This window comes from Anomaloglossus baeobatrachus, chromosome 7, assembly GCF_048569485.1.
Source record: "Anomaloglossus baeobatrachus isolate aAnoBae1 chromosome 7, aAnoBae1.hap1, whole genome shotgun sequence".
Classification (NCBI taxonomy): Eukaryota; Metazoa; Chordata; class Amphibia; order Anura; family Aromobatidae; genus Anomaloglossus; species Anomaloglossus baeobatrachus.
In genome coordinates, this window is record NC_134359.1 from 59,351,616 (window position 1) to 59,366,540 (window position 14,925).

A 14,925-nucleotide genomic window follows, 5' to 3' on the forward strand; every position below is an offset into this window, starting at 1 on the left:
ACGATCCTTGGCTGAGCCAGTGGACGAGGCCGAGGGCTTAGAGAACGATCAGATGGAGGAACGAAAAGAACGAAACCTCGACTGATTCCTGCCCTGGACAGGTTTCCTGGTTTAGGTTTGTTGCATGGAAGAACTCTTCCCGCCAAGAGCTTCCTTAATAATTTCATCCAGTTGTTCCCGAATAGTCTGGTCTCAGCAAAAGGGAGCCCAGCAAGGAACTTCCTTAGAAGCATCCGCCCTCCACTTCCGAAGCCACAGGAGCTTGCGGATAGCGAGGAAATTAGCCGAGGCCACCGCAGTGCGGTGAGAGTCTCCAGCATGGCAGACATGGCATAGGATGAAAAGACTGAAGTCTGGAAGTTAAGGCAACCATTTCGGGCAAAGAGTCCCTGTGAGGGAATGCATCTCCTCTAGAGAAGCAGAGATGGCTTTGAAAGCCGCACTGCTGCAAGAGCTGGGGAGAACGAGGCCCTTGCCGCCTCCATACAGATTTGGCCAGAAGGACAACCTGGCGGACAGCAAAGCCGTAAGTGAGGAGCCATCAGCCACTGATACAACGGTCCGGGCTGAGAGTCTAAACACCGGAGGGACCACCTTTGGTGAATGAGCCCACTCCTTGACCACCTCTGGTGGAAAGGGAAAACTGCCATCAGAACCACGCTTTGAAGCGTTTGCCAGAGCAGACCCTGGGCTTGGTCACAGTGGCCTGAAAACTGGAGTGGTTAAGGAACACACTCCTTGTTCTCTTAGGCAAGGTAGACTGGTGCCTTTTTGCCAGAGAGGGTTGCTCCTCTGATACTGGCGGATTGAGGTCCAGTACAGAATTAATGTACAGTGGGATCCTTAGAGAGGTGCCGTCAGCCACTGATACAACTATCCGGGCTGAAATACTAGACACCGGAGGGACCACCCTTGGTGAATGAGCCCACTCCTTGACCACCTGTGGTGGAAGGGGGAAACAGTCATCAAAACCACGCTTTGGGAGCGTCTGTCAGGACAGGCTCTGGGCTTGGTCCAGTGGGCTGAAAACTGGAGTGGTTAAGGAACACACTCCTTGTTCTCTTTAAGGTATACTGATGCCTTTCTGCCAGAGGGGGATACTCCCCTGATACAGGCGGATTGAGGTCCAGTACAAATATAATGGACGCAATCAAATCATTAGCATCTGCATCACCTTCGGACAGATCAATGGTACATGAAGTAGCGTCCGAGCCCCTAGTAAAGACATCCTCCTCGTCCAGTGAGTCAGCTCGTGAATCAGAGCTGCGGGACGCGGAAGGACAGGGGACCCTGCGTCTCCATTTTAGGAGGACGGGGACTGAGACCAGATGAAGAGTCCTCAGAGCTTGCTGAGCGAGCCGTAGCAGCAGAAGCGCCCTGAGAAGGGGGCTAATGCATGCTCAGCACCACCGGAGCAGCTGGAGGAACCACTGATGAGCCTCCAGGCTGATGGACCACTGTGTTTATGTGCTCAGTACAGGCAGTACGAGTCTACATGCAGTGCATATTAAGAACAGCCTTGCAGCCTTGCTCTGATGTGAGACATGCTGCAGAAGTGGGGGCTCTGCTCCAGAATGACCCCCAACAGAGTATATAAACAGAGAATATAAGCAGCTGCACAACTGGAGGTTGTGGTTTGCCAGACCGTTTAACATACATTTCTGTGCCCTCCAGTCCCCCAGCCCAGGCCCCCATTTGTCACAATGTGGTATCTCTGTGCCTATGCAGACATTGAGAACGCTGAGAAAATGGTGACCGGAGCGAGGAGAGGGGGCGGGACCTACTCTGAGAGCGGGCAAATGAGGTATACAGGGGAGGGAATCTTTCCTCAGTGAGGAGTGTCCGTTCCCTGTGCTGCACAGCCGCTGGGCGGAGCCGCACTGTCCCTCTGCATGACTGACATGCAGGGGCAGTGAAACCGAAACTAGGCCTCAGGCGAAGCCGGGGCCTAGATTTAAACCTAGGCCAGCGTGCAGCCACCATCGGCGCGGTTCTCCAGTGAAAACTGGAGAACCAGCCGGAAATGTTACCACAATCATATAACACACTCCCCCCAATAAATAAAGTACAAGGGACCCCTGGAAAGACCACTTTCTGTGGTAAAGACGTCTCAATACTTAGCTTTTGAGACGCAGGGCCATGTCCCTGGGGGGGGGGGGTTAAACGCTCCGTCCGGCAGAATCCTGAAAGGGCTGCGGATGGAGACCGGTCTCCTGCAAAGCAGTGAGAACCGTGATGGCTCCCACTTCAAGCCAGAGCCCCAGGGGATGGTGAAGGAGCGCGGCATGTGAAGGCTCCAGCCTTGTAAAATCAACATTAACAGCACCGCCGACACAGTGGGGTGAGAAGGGACATGCCGGGAGTCCAGACTGGACCCGCTTTTCTTCCAAATCTTTGAAATCCAAAAAATCAAAAATCAGAGAATGCATGTGTGTGTGACCTCCTGAACACAAAGCATTGAAACTGGCTAGGACTGGCTACCAGGGGGTGTATATGCTAGGAGGGAGGAGCTACACGTTTGAGTGTAGTACTTTGTGTGTCCTCCGGAGGCAGAAGCTATACACCCATGGTATGGGTCTCCCATAAGGAACGATGAAGAAATAACATTAAGAACTTGTCAGTTGAGATTAAGCAGTCACCATAAAAAGGAGGGAAAAAAATTACTTTTTTTTTTAAATAAAAAATACATTTTAATCCTAAAACCACATATACAAAAAAAAAAGTAGCATTTGACAGAAGGACTCATTATAAAGATATTAGTATGCAAGTATAATGTGGTTTATAGAATACAGCTAGTTTATACAAAAGTATGGGGCGATGCCCCCCAGAGAAACGTACAGGGCTCAATGGGTCACCGATCTGTTTCTCTTTGGTAAATTGATAATTTGGTGAATTTCTTGCTAACCTACTGCATTACTAATAGTCCTCTGTAACAGCTTCATGACTTCTACCGGATTTTCCAAAGAGGTGCGTCAGACTCGGGTCTGTATACATTATTAACCCTAGAACGCATACCTGGGGCCTCGCTGGCCTGCTAGGTTACTTGTTTTCTAGGATTTCTATGGTTACGCGTTCTAGGGTTAAATGGCTCTTGTAGACCTGATGAGACTGATATATTTACTTTGAAAAACCCATTTCAGGATGGTTGTATGATCCTGGCATTAAGATGAGCATTTTATGAGACCGGCTATAAACTGAAATAACTCGCGAGTCCAAATATATTCTCCCTGCCCATCCAGCCTGTCCAACAGCTGCAGCTTGTACCAAGCAGTGTGAGATCTCAGCAGCAGCAAGGAGGAGGCACACTGAGCAGCTGGCAATCAGGCTAAGGAGGAGATTGTTCAACCCTTTCACAAAGAATTATTCAGCAATTATGACGTATTCTCAAAGTAACTATACAAGTCTCATCTGGTCTAAAATATCTTAAAAGGAACCAACCATCAGAATTTTCATATATAAAGTAAAGCCAGTGCTGTACTAGTGCTAGGATACTGAATGTAAGCATAGCTTTTGTTCAGAGATTGGAGGTTTTATTTCAGAAATGTGTGTAAGTAAAGTTCTAGCAATGCACTGCTATATGATTGACAGGTGCAACAGGAAGGGAATATGTGAGTCGTGTCTTGCCATCTATTGACGCCACTGTCTGCATTTACAGGGTCAAAAATACACAAACTAATGAATGCTATGTTAATAGGAGGCAGCCAGCAATGTGACAAGTCCAGTAAATAGCCCTCCTGAGCAGTGAATTCCTTCTTACTAAGGGCCTGTGCACACATTGTGTCTTTGTTGCGTTTTTTTTTTCTGCGCAGAATATCACAAAACCTGAAGAATTTCCTAGTCCCAGGAAAGTAAATGAGTTTCCTCATGTCTTAAGCACCCATTGCTTATTTTTCCCTTGCAGATTTGCAGTAGAATTACATCTGTATTATGTTAATTTTTCAGTGCTTTTGCTGCAGATTTCACTCATTGAGTGGAGAAAAATCAGCACCAAAAACACATCAGAAAAGCACCTATTTTAGAGAGGTTTTTTTCCTGCCAAGAGATGCAGAAATGGTGCAGATATTTCTTCAGTAAATACTTTCAGTAAAATTATTATTCAGTAAAAACGTGTGCACAAACCCTAAGGTTGTCATCTACAAAGCGAGGACGGTAACAAGTCTATCGTAGCTTCCTGGCTACATGCAACAGTTTCTAAGCACTTAAAACATATTCTGGGATTTCCGAGGCAGAACTGCTTCATTCAATACTTGATCACAGAGTATCTGCAGAATAACAAGAGACCTCATGCACCAATGCAGCAGACTCATTCCATGCACATGCATTGTAAGAAAACGAAGGTTTTCTGAACACAAGGATTGTATACACTCACAAATTATTACTAAATCTTAAAAGAGGATAAGAGAAGAATCAGAATTTAAATTAAAAAGAAGTGTTGAGTTTTATGGGAACAACATTTGCATAACCCTCCAGCGCTTTATTTTTTTAATTTCCCCATCTGTTCGCTATCAGTAATGAATGCGTGTGCGCAAAAAAAAAATAAAAAAAATATTTACCGATCACGGTCTTCTGCCGTTTCCAGCGCTGCTCCAGTCCTCTGCCTCACATGACCGTAGTTGTGACTATCTATCTCACTGTAGTGTTCTGTTTACACTGGATGACACTTTCTTAATTCAAATCTATGAGGCTCACAATGAGACCGCTATAGACACACATTAAGAGAGGAATTAATGATCCATGGAGAGAGACTGCAAAAAAGAGCTGCTGTCACATGATGCAGAAAAGGAGCAGAGCAGCGCTGGAAACGGCAGACGACAGCGATGGGTAAGTATTTTAATGTAAACACTAAGCATTCATTACCGATACCTAACAAATGGTAAAATTAAACTAAACAAAAAAAAAAAAAAAAACACCAGAGTGGGACTTTAGTGATCACATAACAGGGTGAATAGTGTTACCCACACAAAATACATGTGAATTTTTAATGGGGGTTTTTTAGGCAAAGCCAGGAATAAGTGCAGCACGGAGTAGAAACACAAGTCCTTCTTTTATATTTGCTGTTCCATTTGAATCTACGGATTTTCAGATTTTGTTCTGTGTTATGGATTTCACTTTATGCATAGTGAATGGAGAAATCTAAAGCTCAGCAAATGGATATGTGTTGCCAAGGTTCAGTCCGGTCCCCCTTAGTAGAGATGAGCGAACCTGATACCGACTTCCAAAAAAACAAGGTTTGGGTTTGCAGTTCGAGTGAGTTACGAGTGCAAACCACTCAAGTGAGCAGCACTGTGCTTGAGTATGAGTGATGCTCAGCCCTGTGCGAGCCGCGTGCAGAGGTTTGAACGACTCCTATTTGGGATAAATCAGCGTGATCAGATGTAGTATGCACACACAAAAAAAAAAAAAAAAAAAAAAATTGGAAAAAACCCTGCCCACCCTCCCCCGGAAGTGTTCTACTTATGGCTGGCACCATGTGGGTGGAGACACATACTGCCCAATTACTGACTTCTATTGAGGTTCGGTTCAAGTCAGGGTCACAAACCAAACCTTATCTGAGGTTGGAATGTGGCCTTCAAACAGAACCTCCAAAGGTTCGCTCATCTTCACTCCTTAGCAGCTGGACCAGGGGCTGCCTCTGTGGTTGACATCCTCGGTGCCTCTGGCAATTACCTTGTCACGTCATGGTGCAATGCACATCGTAATGTCACCAAATGTCGAGCTGAGGATGGCGGCTGCAGAAGATCCAGTTGCCAAATGGAACCAGATTATTTATCAAACCAGGGCACTGCACAATTCTCGGGAAATCTGCCAATTAAGGAACTGACATGCTGCAGATGTCTAAATCCACACCGCAGATAGATTTACGAGCTGAAAATTTTTGCAGCATTTAAATTATATATACTTTTTTAAAATTGCATTTACTTTGGAATTTTTGCGCACAAATCAAAAATGCCAAGGCACAACTATACATAGTGTGCATTCACCCATTGGCCTATACCAATGAGTAGACTTACCTGACACACTACAAACCCCAGTAGAAGATATTACTAAGCAGTCATATCATCCCCCAATATTAGGGACCGACCGGAGATGGGAAAGAAGGCGGGCGGAAGCTGTAACGCACACGAATGACATGTGACACATGTCACTTGCTATTATGCCCCGCCCTCACCCCTTGTTGCATTAGTTTAGCATTAATAGAATATATTTGTTTTTTTATTATTGGTTTTCAGGTTATTTAATGAAAAGAAGGAAACATTATATTAACATTTTCAGTGCACATTTCCTATTATTGGAGGGAAACCAACTTGGTCCATTAAGGTTTACCTTGATCCACTTAATGGTGAACGATTCTGATGGTATCAGACACTGAAAAGGTTGTAGTGATGGATGGTGACTTGTTAACTACAACTATATGGAGGACGGCACAAGGGACATGCGGTGACACACAACACCAACACCACACCACGGACACAACTTGGCCACTCACCTCATTAGACGAGAAGGTGAAAGTGTGTGAGCGTCCCGGTAGGGAGGGCTCGGCCACCAGCCCTGATAGATCAGAGCAATGGCGGTAACTGTATGAATCATCTATGAAAACTCTACTCTGAAAACAAGTAGAAACAAGACTGTATTATCCGAGCCCCCGTCCCACATCACAGAGAAAACATCCAAAACTGAAATGCAATAAGCACTAAGTGCACAGAGGACTATATGGGAGAGCGGAGTGAATGTTGTGGTGTTCACGTCACAGAAGCCTCGTATTAGTTACACTGCAGTAAATTACTTACGATCCACAGAATAGCTGATAACGTGCTGGAGGTCCCACCGCTGAGCATGTGCACCACCGCTCCATTCATTGTCTATAGGATGGCAGAGATGGCTGAGTACAGCGCTCGGCTGCAATGGACAATGAATGGATTGGTTGCTAGTATGCTGAAACAATGCTCCTTCTGGCACCCATTGTTTGGATTGATTGGGCCCCAATTTAGGGTACCTTCACACTTAGCGATGCAGCAGCGATCCGACCAGCGATCTGACCTGGTCAGGATCGCTGCTGCATCGCTACATGGTCGCTGGTGAGCTGTCAAACAGGCAGATCTCACCAGCGACCAGTGAACAGCCCCCAGCCAGCAGCGACGTGCAAGCGACGCTGCGCTTGCACGGAGCCGCCGTCTGGAAGCTGCGGAGACTGGTAACTAAGGTAAACATCGGGTATGGTTACCCGATGTTTACATTAGTTACCAGTGTGAGCAGGGAGCAGGGAGCCGCGCACACTGAGCGCTGGCTCCTTGCTCTCCTAGCTGCTGTACACATCGGGTTAATTAACCCGATGTGTACAGCAGCTACATGTGCAGAGAGCCGGAGCCGGCAGCACAGGCAGCGTGAGAGCTGCAGAGGCTGGTAACTAAGGTAAATATCGGGTAACCACCTTGGTTACCCGATGTTTATCTTGGATACAGCTTACCTCAGCTGTCAGACGCCGGCTCCTGCTCCCTGCTCGCTTCATTTGTCGCTCTCTCGCTGTCACACACAGCGATCTGTGTGTCACACCAGGAGAGCGGCTTTGAAGAAAACGAACCAGGGCTGTGTGTAACGAGCAGCGATCTCGCAGCAGGGGCCAGATCGCTGCTCATTGTCACACACAGCGAGATCGCTAATGAGGTCACTGCTGCGTCACAAAAAGCGTGACTCAGCAGCGATCTCGGCAGCGAGCTCGCTGTGTGTGAAGCACCCCTTAGATCAGCAAGTTGTCAATATCTTTTGGATAGGAGATACCTTGTTCTTACTGAAATACACCTGCAGGGCTCGTTCACATGAGCGTATAACTCGGACGAGAGCTACCCAAGTTTTATCAGCTAGTCCAAGGTTATAGTGTAATCTTCTGATCTGAGTCTCTGACACATCATGAGAATCCATGTGTCACCCTGAGTGAAACACTGGCGATTACCTACAGTGATACCAGCCGTACCACCAATACATATGAATATGGAGGTTAATACAAACCAGACCTTCCTTATACTATGTGAGATCTTTCTGCATTGAATGCAATAGTACAAGTAGAGTTGAGCATCAAAATTTGCAGGATCCTGGTCCTCCAGCACCTCAGTTGCTAGTCCGTGGCTACTGTACCATAGGCTTGAGAACCTCCTACTACTTAATGATGATGAGGGGCATTCTAATCAGAAGAGGCCCCATGAATGCCACTGACTATCATCTGACAGCCAAGGACTACCAATATGGCTGCTGAACCAAGAATCTGAAAATCTTTTTGCTCAACTCAAAAGTAACCCTTGACTCCAAACCAGGAAAAACTCAGTCAAGTGGTCAAGTAGTGCTTAAAAATAATGACATGACAAGGGTCCAGGTTGCAGCGGCCATCTATCAGAGCTGGGCCAGACCTGGTAGTGTACACGGACCATCTAGCGTTGCGATGTCGCTCTTCGGCTGCAGGTGATGGTTGCATGTGACCCAGTGCTGGCACAGAGTTCACCTTACTGGCTTTACAAAATTGGTACTAGAGGAGATGAACTTAAATATTTATTATCTTGGCGGATAATTGAAGTCGCATTCGGGAGAACTGGCTGCTTAGCGCGATGTTTCTCCAATGATTGTTTTCCAGCAATTGACTTTGGTTCAGATGATACAAATATTTGCTGAGATAATTAACACAAAAAAAGAAAAAAACACTGAGAAATCAGAATTGAATTGCAACGTGTTACCAAGTAGCCTGTCTGCGTCCGCTCGGTGTGGGGCTCTGCATTAGTACAATTACAGAAGTTTGCAGCCAAGAAACAGATAATTATGTATTTATCCTTCCTCCATGAATTCATAATTTCAACATTCTATACCATTCACTCCTCCACATTCTATGCCATTCACTCCTCCACATTCTATGCCATTCACTCCTCCACATTCTATGCCATTCACTCCTCCACATTCTATGCCATTCACTCCTCCACATTCTATGCCATTCACTCCTCCACATTCTATGCCATTCACTCCTCCACATTCTATGCCATTCACTCCTCCACATTCTATACCATTCACTCCTCCACATTCTATGCCATTCACTCCTCCACATTCTATACCATTCACTCCTCCACATTCTATGCCATTCACTCCTCCACATTCTATACCATTCACTCCTCCACATTCTATACCATTCACTCCTCCACATTCTATACCATTCACTCCTCCACATTCTATACCATTCACTCCTCCACATTCTATACCATTCACTCCTCCACATTCTATACCATTCACTCCTCCACATTCTATACCATTCACTCCTCCACATTCTATACCATTCACTCCTCCACATTCTATACCATTCACTCCTCCACATTCTATACCATTCACTCCTCCACATTCTATACCATTCACTCCTCCACATTCTATACCATTCACTCCTCCACATTCTATACCATTCACTCCTCCACATTCTATACCATTCACTCCCCATTCTATACCATTTACTCCACATTCTATACCATTTATTCCACATTCTATACCATTTATTCCACATTCTATACCATTTATTCCACATTCTATACCATTTATTCCACATTCTATACCATTTATTCCACATTCTATACCATTTATTCCACATTCTATACCATTTATTCCTCATTCTATACCATTTATTCCACATTCTATACCATTTATTCCACATTGTATACCATTTATTCCACATTCTATACCATTTATTCCACATTCTATACCATTTATTCCACATTCTATACCATTTATTCCACATTCTAGACCATTTATTCCTCATTCTATAACATTTATTCCTCCTTCTATAACATTTATTCCTCCTTCTATAACATTTATTCCTCATTCTATAACATTTATTCCTCATTCTATAACATTTATTCCACATTCTAGACCATTTATTCCACATTCTATACCATTTATTCCTCATTCTATACCATTTATTCCACATTCTATACCATTTATTCCACATTCTATACCATTTATTCCACATTCTATACCATTTATTCCACATTCTATACCATTTATTCCACATTCTATACCATTTATTCCACATTCTATACCATTTATTCCACATTCTATACCATTTATTCCACATTCTAGACCATTTATTCCTCATTCTATAACATTTATTCCTCAGTATATAACATTTATTCCTCCTTCTATAACATTTATTCCTCATTCTATAACATTTATTCCACATTCTAGACCATTTATTCCTCATTCTATAACATTTATTCCTCATTCTATAACATTTAAAGTGAACTTGTCCAGTATTTCTGCGAGGCTCTGCGCATATCTATGTCCGCCGTCACAGCAGAACCCAAAGGGTTTACTGTAAGTGATTGGGATCTTCTGGGTGCTTGGGGTTTGATCTGACAGTGACCTTTTTTTTGTGGGAAAAGTTGAATTTAATCCCCGTAATGACTGTGCCAGAAATATTGTTCATGTTCTACCTAAATAACCCACTGAATTAACTGTTCAGGTTATTAGTCATTTCAGTGCTATTTAGACATAAAAAGCAGACACAAGTGCTGATAAATCATTTCTGTTCTCTGCTCAGAGTTCCCCAAATGTTTCAGACAGCGAGAAAACCATCCTGCTCCAACTAGACTGCAGGAGCAGAAGTGTCAGCACAACGTCAACAGTTGGGAAAGGGTTACTGGCACCATTTAAAGTACCAAATAATGTATATATAAAAAAAAAAAAAAAAGAAAAAAGACACCCCATAAGAAATGTAAAATGATGAAATGGAGAATAAAACAGCAAGGGTGCAAATTTTAACTTTTTTTGGAGGGTGGGGGAGAGGTAGAGGTAGATTTAGGAACAAATTTATGGGTATCCCAAATGCAGAAAATGCATGGTTTGTTTTTTTTCTTATTGAGTATTTGGTTGCATAGATTTCTGAATCTCCTTGCAGAAAACACGCTGTGTTTTTGCCACGTTTTCGATGCGTTTTTTCTAATGAATTTTTCATACATTCTGGGGTGGGGAAAAAAAAAAAAAAAAACTACAAAAATTCTGAAAGAATTCACATACTACACATTTATTTCAGCACCAAATCTGCGAGGGGAAAAAAAAGCAACATGTGCACAAAAAATTAGGATTCTCATTGACTTTGGTGGCATAAGGATTTGCATGCAGTTTTGTGGCAAAACTTCACTCAAAAAACAAAGAAAAAAATGCAATAAAAACGCACTCTGTGCACAAAGCCTAAAATCGATGGGTGCGTTTGGCTTCTGTGTGTTACAGCACATAGACGGCTGCACAGCGCCAATCTGGTAGAAATCAGTCAGAGCTTGCAGACATGTAAAAGCTGCACAGCCCTTCTCTACTTTCCAATAATATTTTTTTATATAGCGCAGTTAATTCCACATCGCTTTACATAAATCAGCAACACAGTCCCCATTGGGGCTCACAATCTAAATTCCCTAGCTTTAGGTCTTTGGAGTAAATCTAAGAACCCAGAGGAAACCAAGGGGAGAATATACCCACTCCTTGCAGATGTTGTCCTTGTGGGTTTTGAACCCAGGATGCCAGAGCTGCAAGACTGAAGTGCTAACCACTGAGCCACCGTGCCGCCCTATCCAATCTAACCACCTAATCACAGATGAACTATACGTGCATATATAGCACCCAGTCATATCACGGCCCACCTCTCACGGAGTACTCTCTTCATAAATACTTGGGACTCAAATTGTGGCTCCTACGAGGGCTGGAAGGATACACGGCACACGGAGAACAGTTTTGGCCATTAGGCGTGAGGACCTGTAGCTGAACTGCATTCCTTATATATTCTTATTAACCTGACAGATCTACTTTAAAAGAGGTTAATGCATTTGCCTGAAGTTGCTTTCAGATGTCCGAGCGCCATCCATTAAAAAGGTTTTCGCAGCCTTCCATGCCTGTAGAGGGCACATGAATTTTTAAAGACGCTCCTCCCATAGTTTCACAGGGGACGAGCAGCTGACTCAAACTGGTTCTTCTAACGTGGCCTGATATATTCGCTTCTTCTGCAGAACATAAACCACAACCTCACGAGAGAGCGGATCTGCCCTGTTGGTGCCTTATCTATACATTCGAAAACTGCAGATAACGTTACACCTTTATGCATTAAACCCGGCTCCCTAAGATGTTCTAACTGGTCGCTTTCGGGTACAGGAGATGTGTAAATTTCAGAATTGAGCAAAAATATTTGCAGGAGCTTGCTCTACAGCCAAAATCAGTAGTACCCGGATGCCGAACCGGGCCCTGTGAACCTCGTCCTACCGGTCGGCATGCTTGGTGCTTCTGAATAGCACCCCTGGTGCCACGTCGTGTCTGTGCCACACCGCAATGATGACATCATAATCAACTCCCGCACTGGGAAGGCCGGGGAGGTTTATAGGACTCTGGTCCACTGGCCATGGGCTATTAATGTGACCGCTGGACCAGGAACTTGTGAACTTTTTTTTTGCTCAACCCTAGTGGCTTTACGCATCCCCAAAACCCTAAGGTTTTAGGCATGTGCAACTGACCCTAATGCGCTCCTAAAAAAAAAAAAAAAAAAAAAAAAAATCATAGTAGCATTTTTATTTAGCTGTTGGAGACCATATGAAGATCCGATCAATCATTACCTTCAATCGGGCCCGCTCCTGCTCATCAAGAGGGTCGGAGCTGGGAAAGGACAAGCTACCGCTGTAGGCAGAGTCTTTGTGGCTCTCGCCAAACCAAGAAAAGGGCATGCAAGTGGGAACTGGGGAGTCCGAATCTGACAGGGATTGGTTTCCAGCTTCATCCAGCAACTCCCTAGATCCACTGAAAACAGGAGAATAGAATTAGGAAATCTTGATGCAAAAATTCACCTTTTAAAGTGAACCTGTCATGTCCAATGAGCCACAAGCAGTTCTGGGTGTATATTGCTAATCCCTGCCTAACCGTACTGTATCTAGTAACATACATAAAGAGATCTTTAGAAAAAGTATTTCTGAAGATCCTTTATGATATGCTAATGAGGCCAGGGACTAGTCGCAAGGGTGTTAGTTCCCCGACTAGTCCGCCCTCTTAGCATGTTAGTACATCCACAGGGACGTGCTAATAAGCTGTTAATTGCCCAGCGTTATCAGCTGTGACGCGTGTACCCGTGTCCATTGTCACCGCTTCAGTACACCGGGTTTAGGGTCAGTGCACATGATCAGAAGTCCAAGAACTATGAAGCTGGGTGTACGCGTTCTGGCTCAGAGAGGTCTAGTGCGCAAGACCGGAAGTGGCAGAACTTCTGATCATGTGCAGGGACCCTAAACCTAGCGTCTGAGGCGGTGACAAGGGACACAGGTATACGTATCACTGCTGATGACGCTGGGCAATCGGCATTGAATAGCATAATAGTGCACCCCTGTAGGCATGATAACATGCTAAGAGGGCGGACTAGTCGGGGGATATAACACTCTTGCAACTTTCCCCTGCGCTCATTAGCATATCATAACAAAGAGCTTTAAAAACACTTTTTCTAAAGATCCTTTAATCTATCCTAGTATATACAGGGACAGTTAGGCAAAGATTAGCAATATGCACCCAGAACTGCTCGTGGTCCTGGGTGCATATTGCACCTGACAGGTCCCTTTAAGTATCATTTTACAGTTTACAAACATTCTACATAGAAATAGGCAATCAGGCGGGGTGCAGAGGAGCTTTCTGTAGATTACTAAATACAGAATATATGATTTCTACAATTATGGCAAAGACAATGGGATTGATTATAGAAATATTAGTAACAAAGAAGGGAATTTTGTTTACTTACCGTAAATTCCTTTTCTTCTAGCTCCAATTGGGAGACCCAGACAATTGGGTGTATAGCTATGCCTCCGGAGGCCACACAAAGTATTACACTAAAAGTGTAAAGCCCCTCCCCTTCAGCCTATACACCCCCCGTGCTGCCACGGGCTCATCAGTTTTGGTGCAAAAGCCCGAAGGAGGAAAAAATTATAAACTGGTTTAAAGTAAATTCAATCCGAAGGAATATCGGAGAACTGAAACCATTTAACATGAACAACATGTGTATACAAAAACAGGGGCGAATGCTGGGTCTCCCAATTGGAGCTAGAAGAAAAGGAATTTACGGTAAGTAACAAAATTCCCTTCTTCTTTGTCGCTCCTTATTGGGAGACCCAGACAATTGGGACGTCCAAAAGCAGTCCCTGGGTGGGTAAATAATACCTCATAATAGAGCCGTAACGGCTCCGTCCTACAGGTGGGCAACCGCCGCCTGAAGGACTCGCCTACTTAGGCTGGCATCTGCCGAAGCATAGGTATGCACCTGATAGTGTTTCGTGAAAGTGTGCAGGCTCGACCAGGTAGCTGCCTGACACACCTGCTGAGCCGTAGCCTGGTGTCGCAAGGCCCAGGACGCTCCCACGGCCCTGGTAGAATGGGCCTTCAGTCCTGAGGGAACCGGAAGCCCCGAGGAACGGTAAGCTTCGAGAATTGGTTCCTTGATCCACCGAGCCAGGGTTGGCCAGACTTGGAAGCTTGTGTCCCTTTACGCTGGCCAGCGACAAGGACAAAGAGTGCATCCGAGCGGCGCAGGGGCGCCGTACGAGAAATGTAGAGTCTGAGTGCTCTCACCAGATCTAACAAGTGCAAATCCTTTTCACATTGGTGAACTGGATGAGGACAAAACGAGGGTAAGGAGATGTCCTGATTGAGATGAAAAGTGGGCAAGGCAAATGGCCAGGGAGAAAACCCCTGAGCAGAGCACCACGACAGGAATATTTTCCACGTCCTGTGGTAGATCTTGGCGGACGTTGGTTTCCTAGCCTGACTCATAGTGGCAATGACCTCTTGAGACAATCCTGAAGACGCTAGGATCCAGGACTCAATGGCCACACAGTCAGGTTGAGGGCCGCAGAATTCAGATGGAAAAACGGCCCTTGAGACAGCAAATCTGGTCGG

General features: G+C 44.8%; 1 protein-coding gene across 4 annotated transcripts in view; it reads right to left on the minus strand.

The window, feature by feature from the left end:
* Nucleotides 1–14,925, minus strand: part of LOC142245060 (neurabin-1-like) — a 208,833-nt gene that overhangs the window by 40,488 nt on the left and 153,420 nt on the right. For 3 of the 4 annotated variants that reach the window (XM_075317337.1, XM_075317334.1, XM_075317335.1), the window contains exons 16-17: nucleotides 12,612–12,792; nucleotides 6,488–6,604 (exon numbers count right to left, since the gene is read on the minus strand). In XM_075317337.1, coding sequence (XP_075173452.1) covers nucleotides 6,488–6,604; nucleotides 12,612–12,792 — 298 coding nt within the window. The remainder of the gene's footprint in view (nucleotides 1–6,487; nucleotides 6,605–12,611; nucleotides 12,793–14,925) is intronic. The other variant, XM_075317336.1, reaches the window with a different exon arrangement.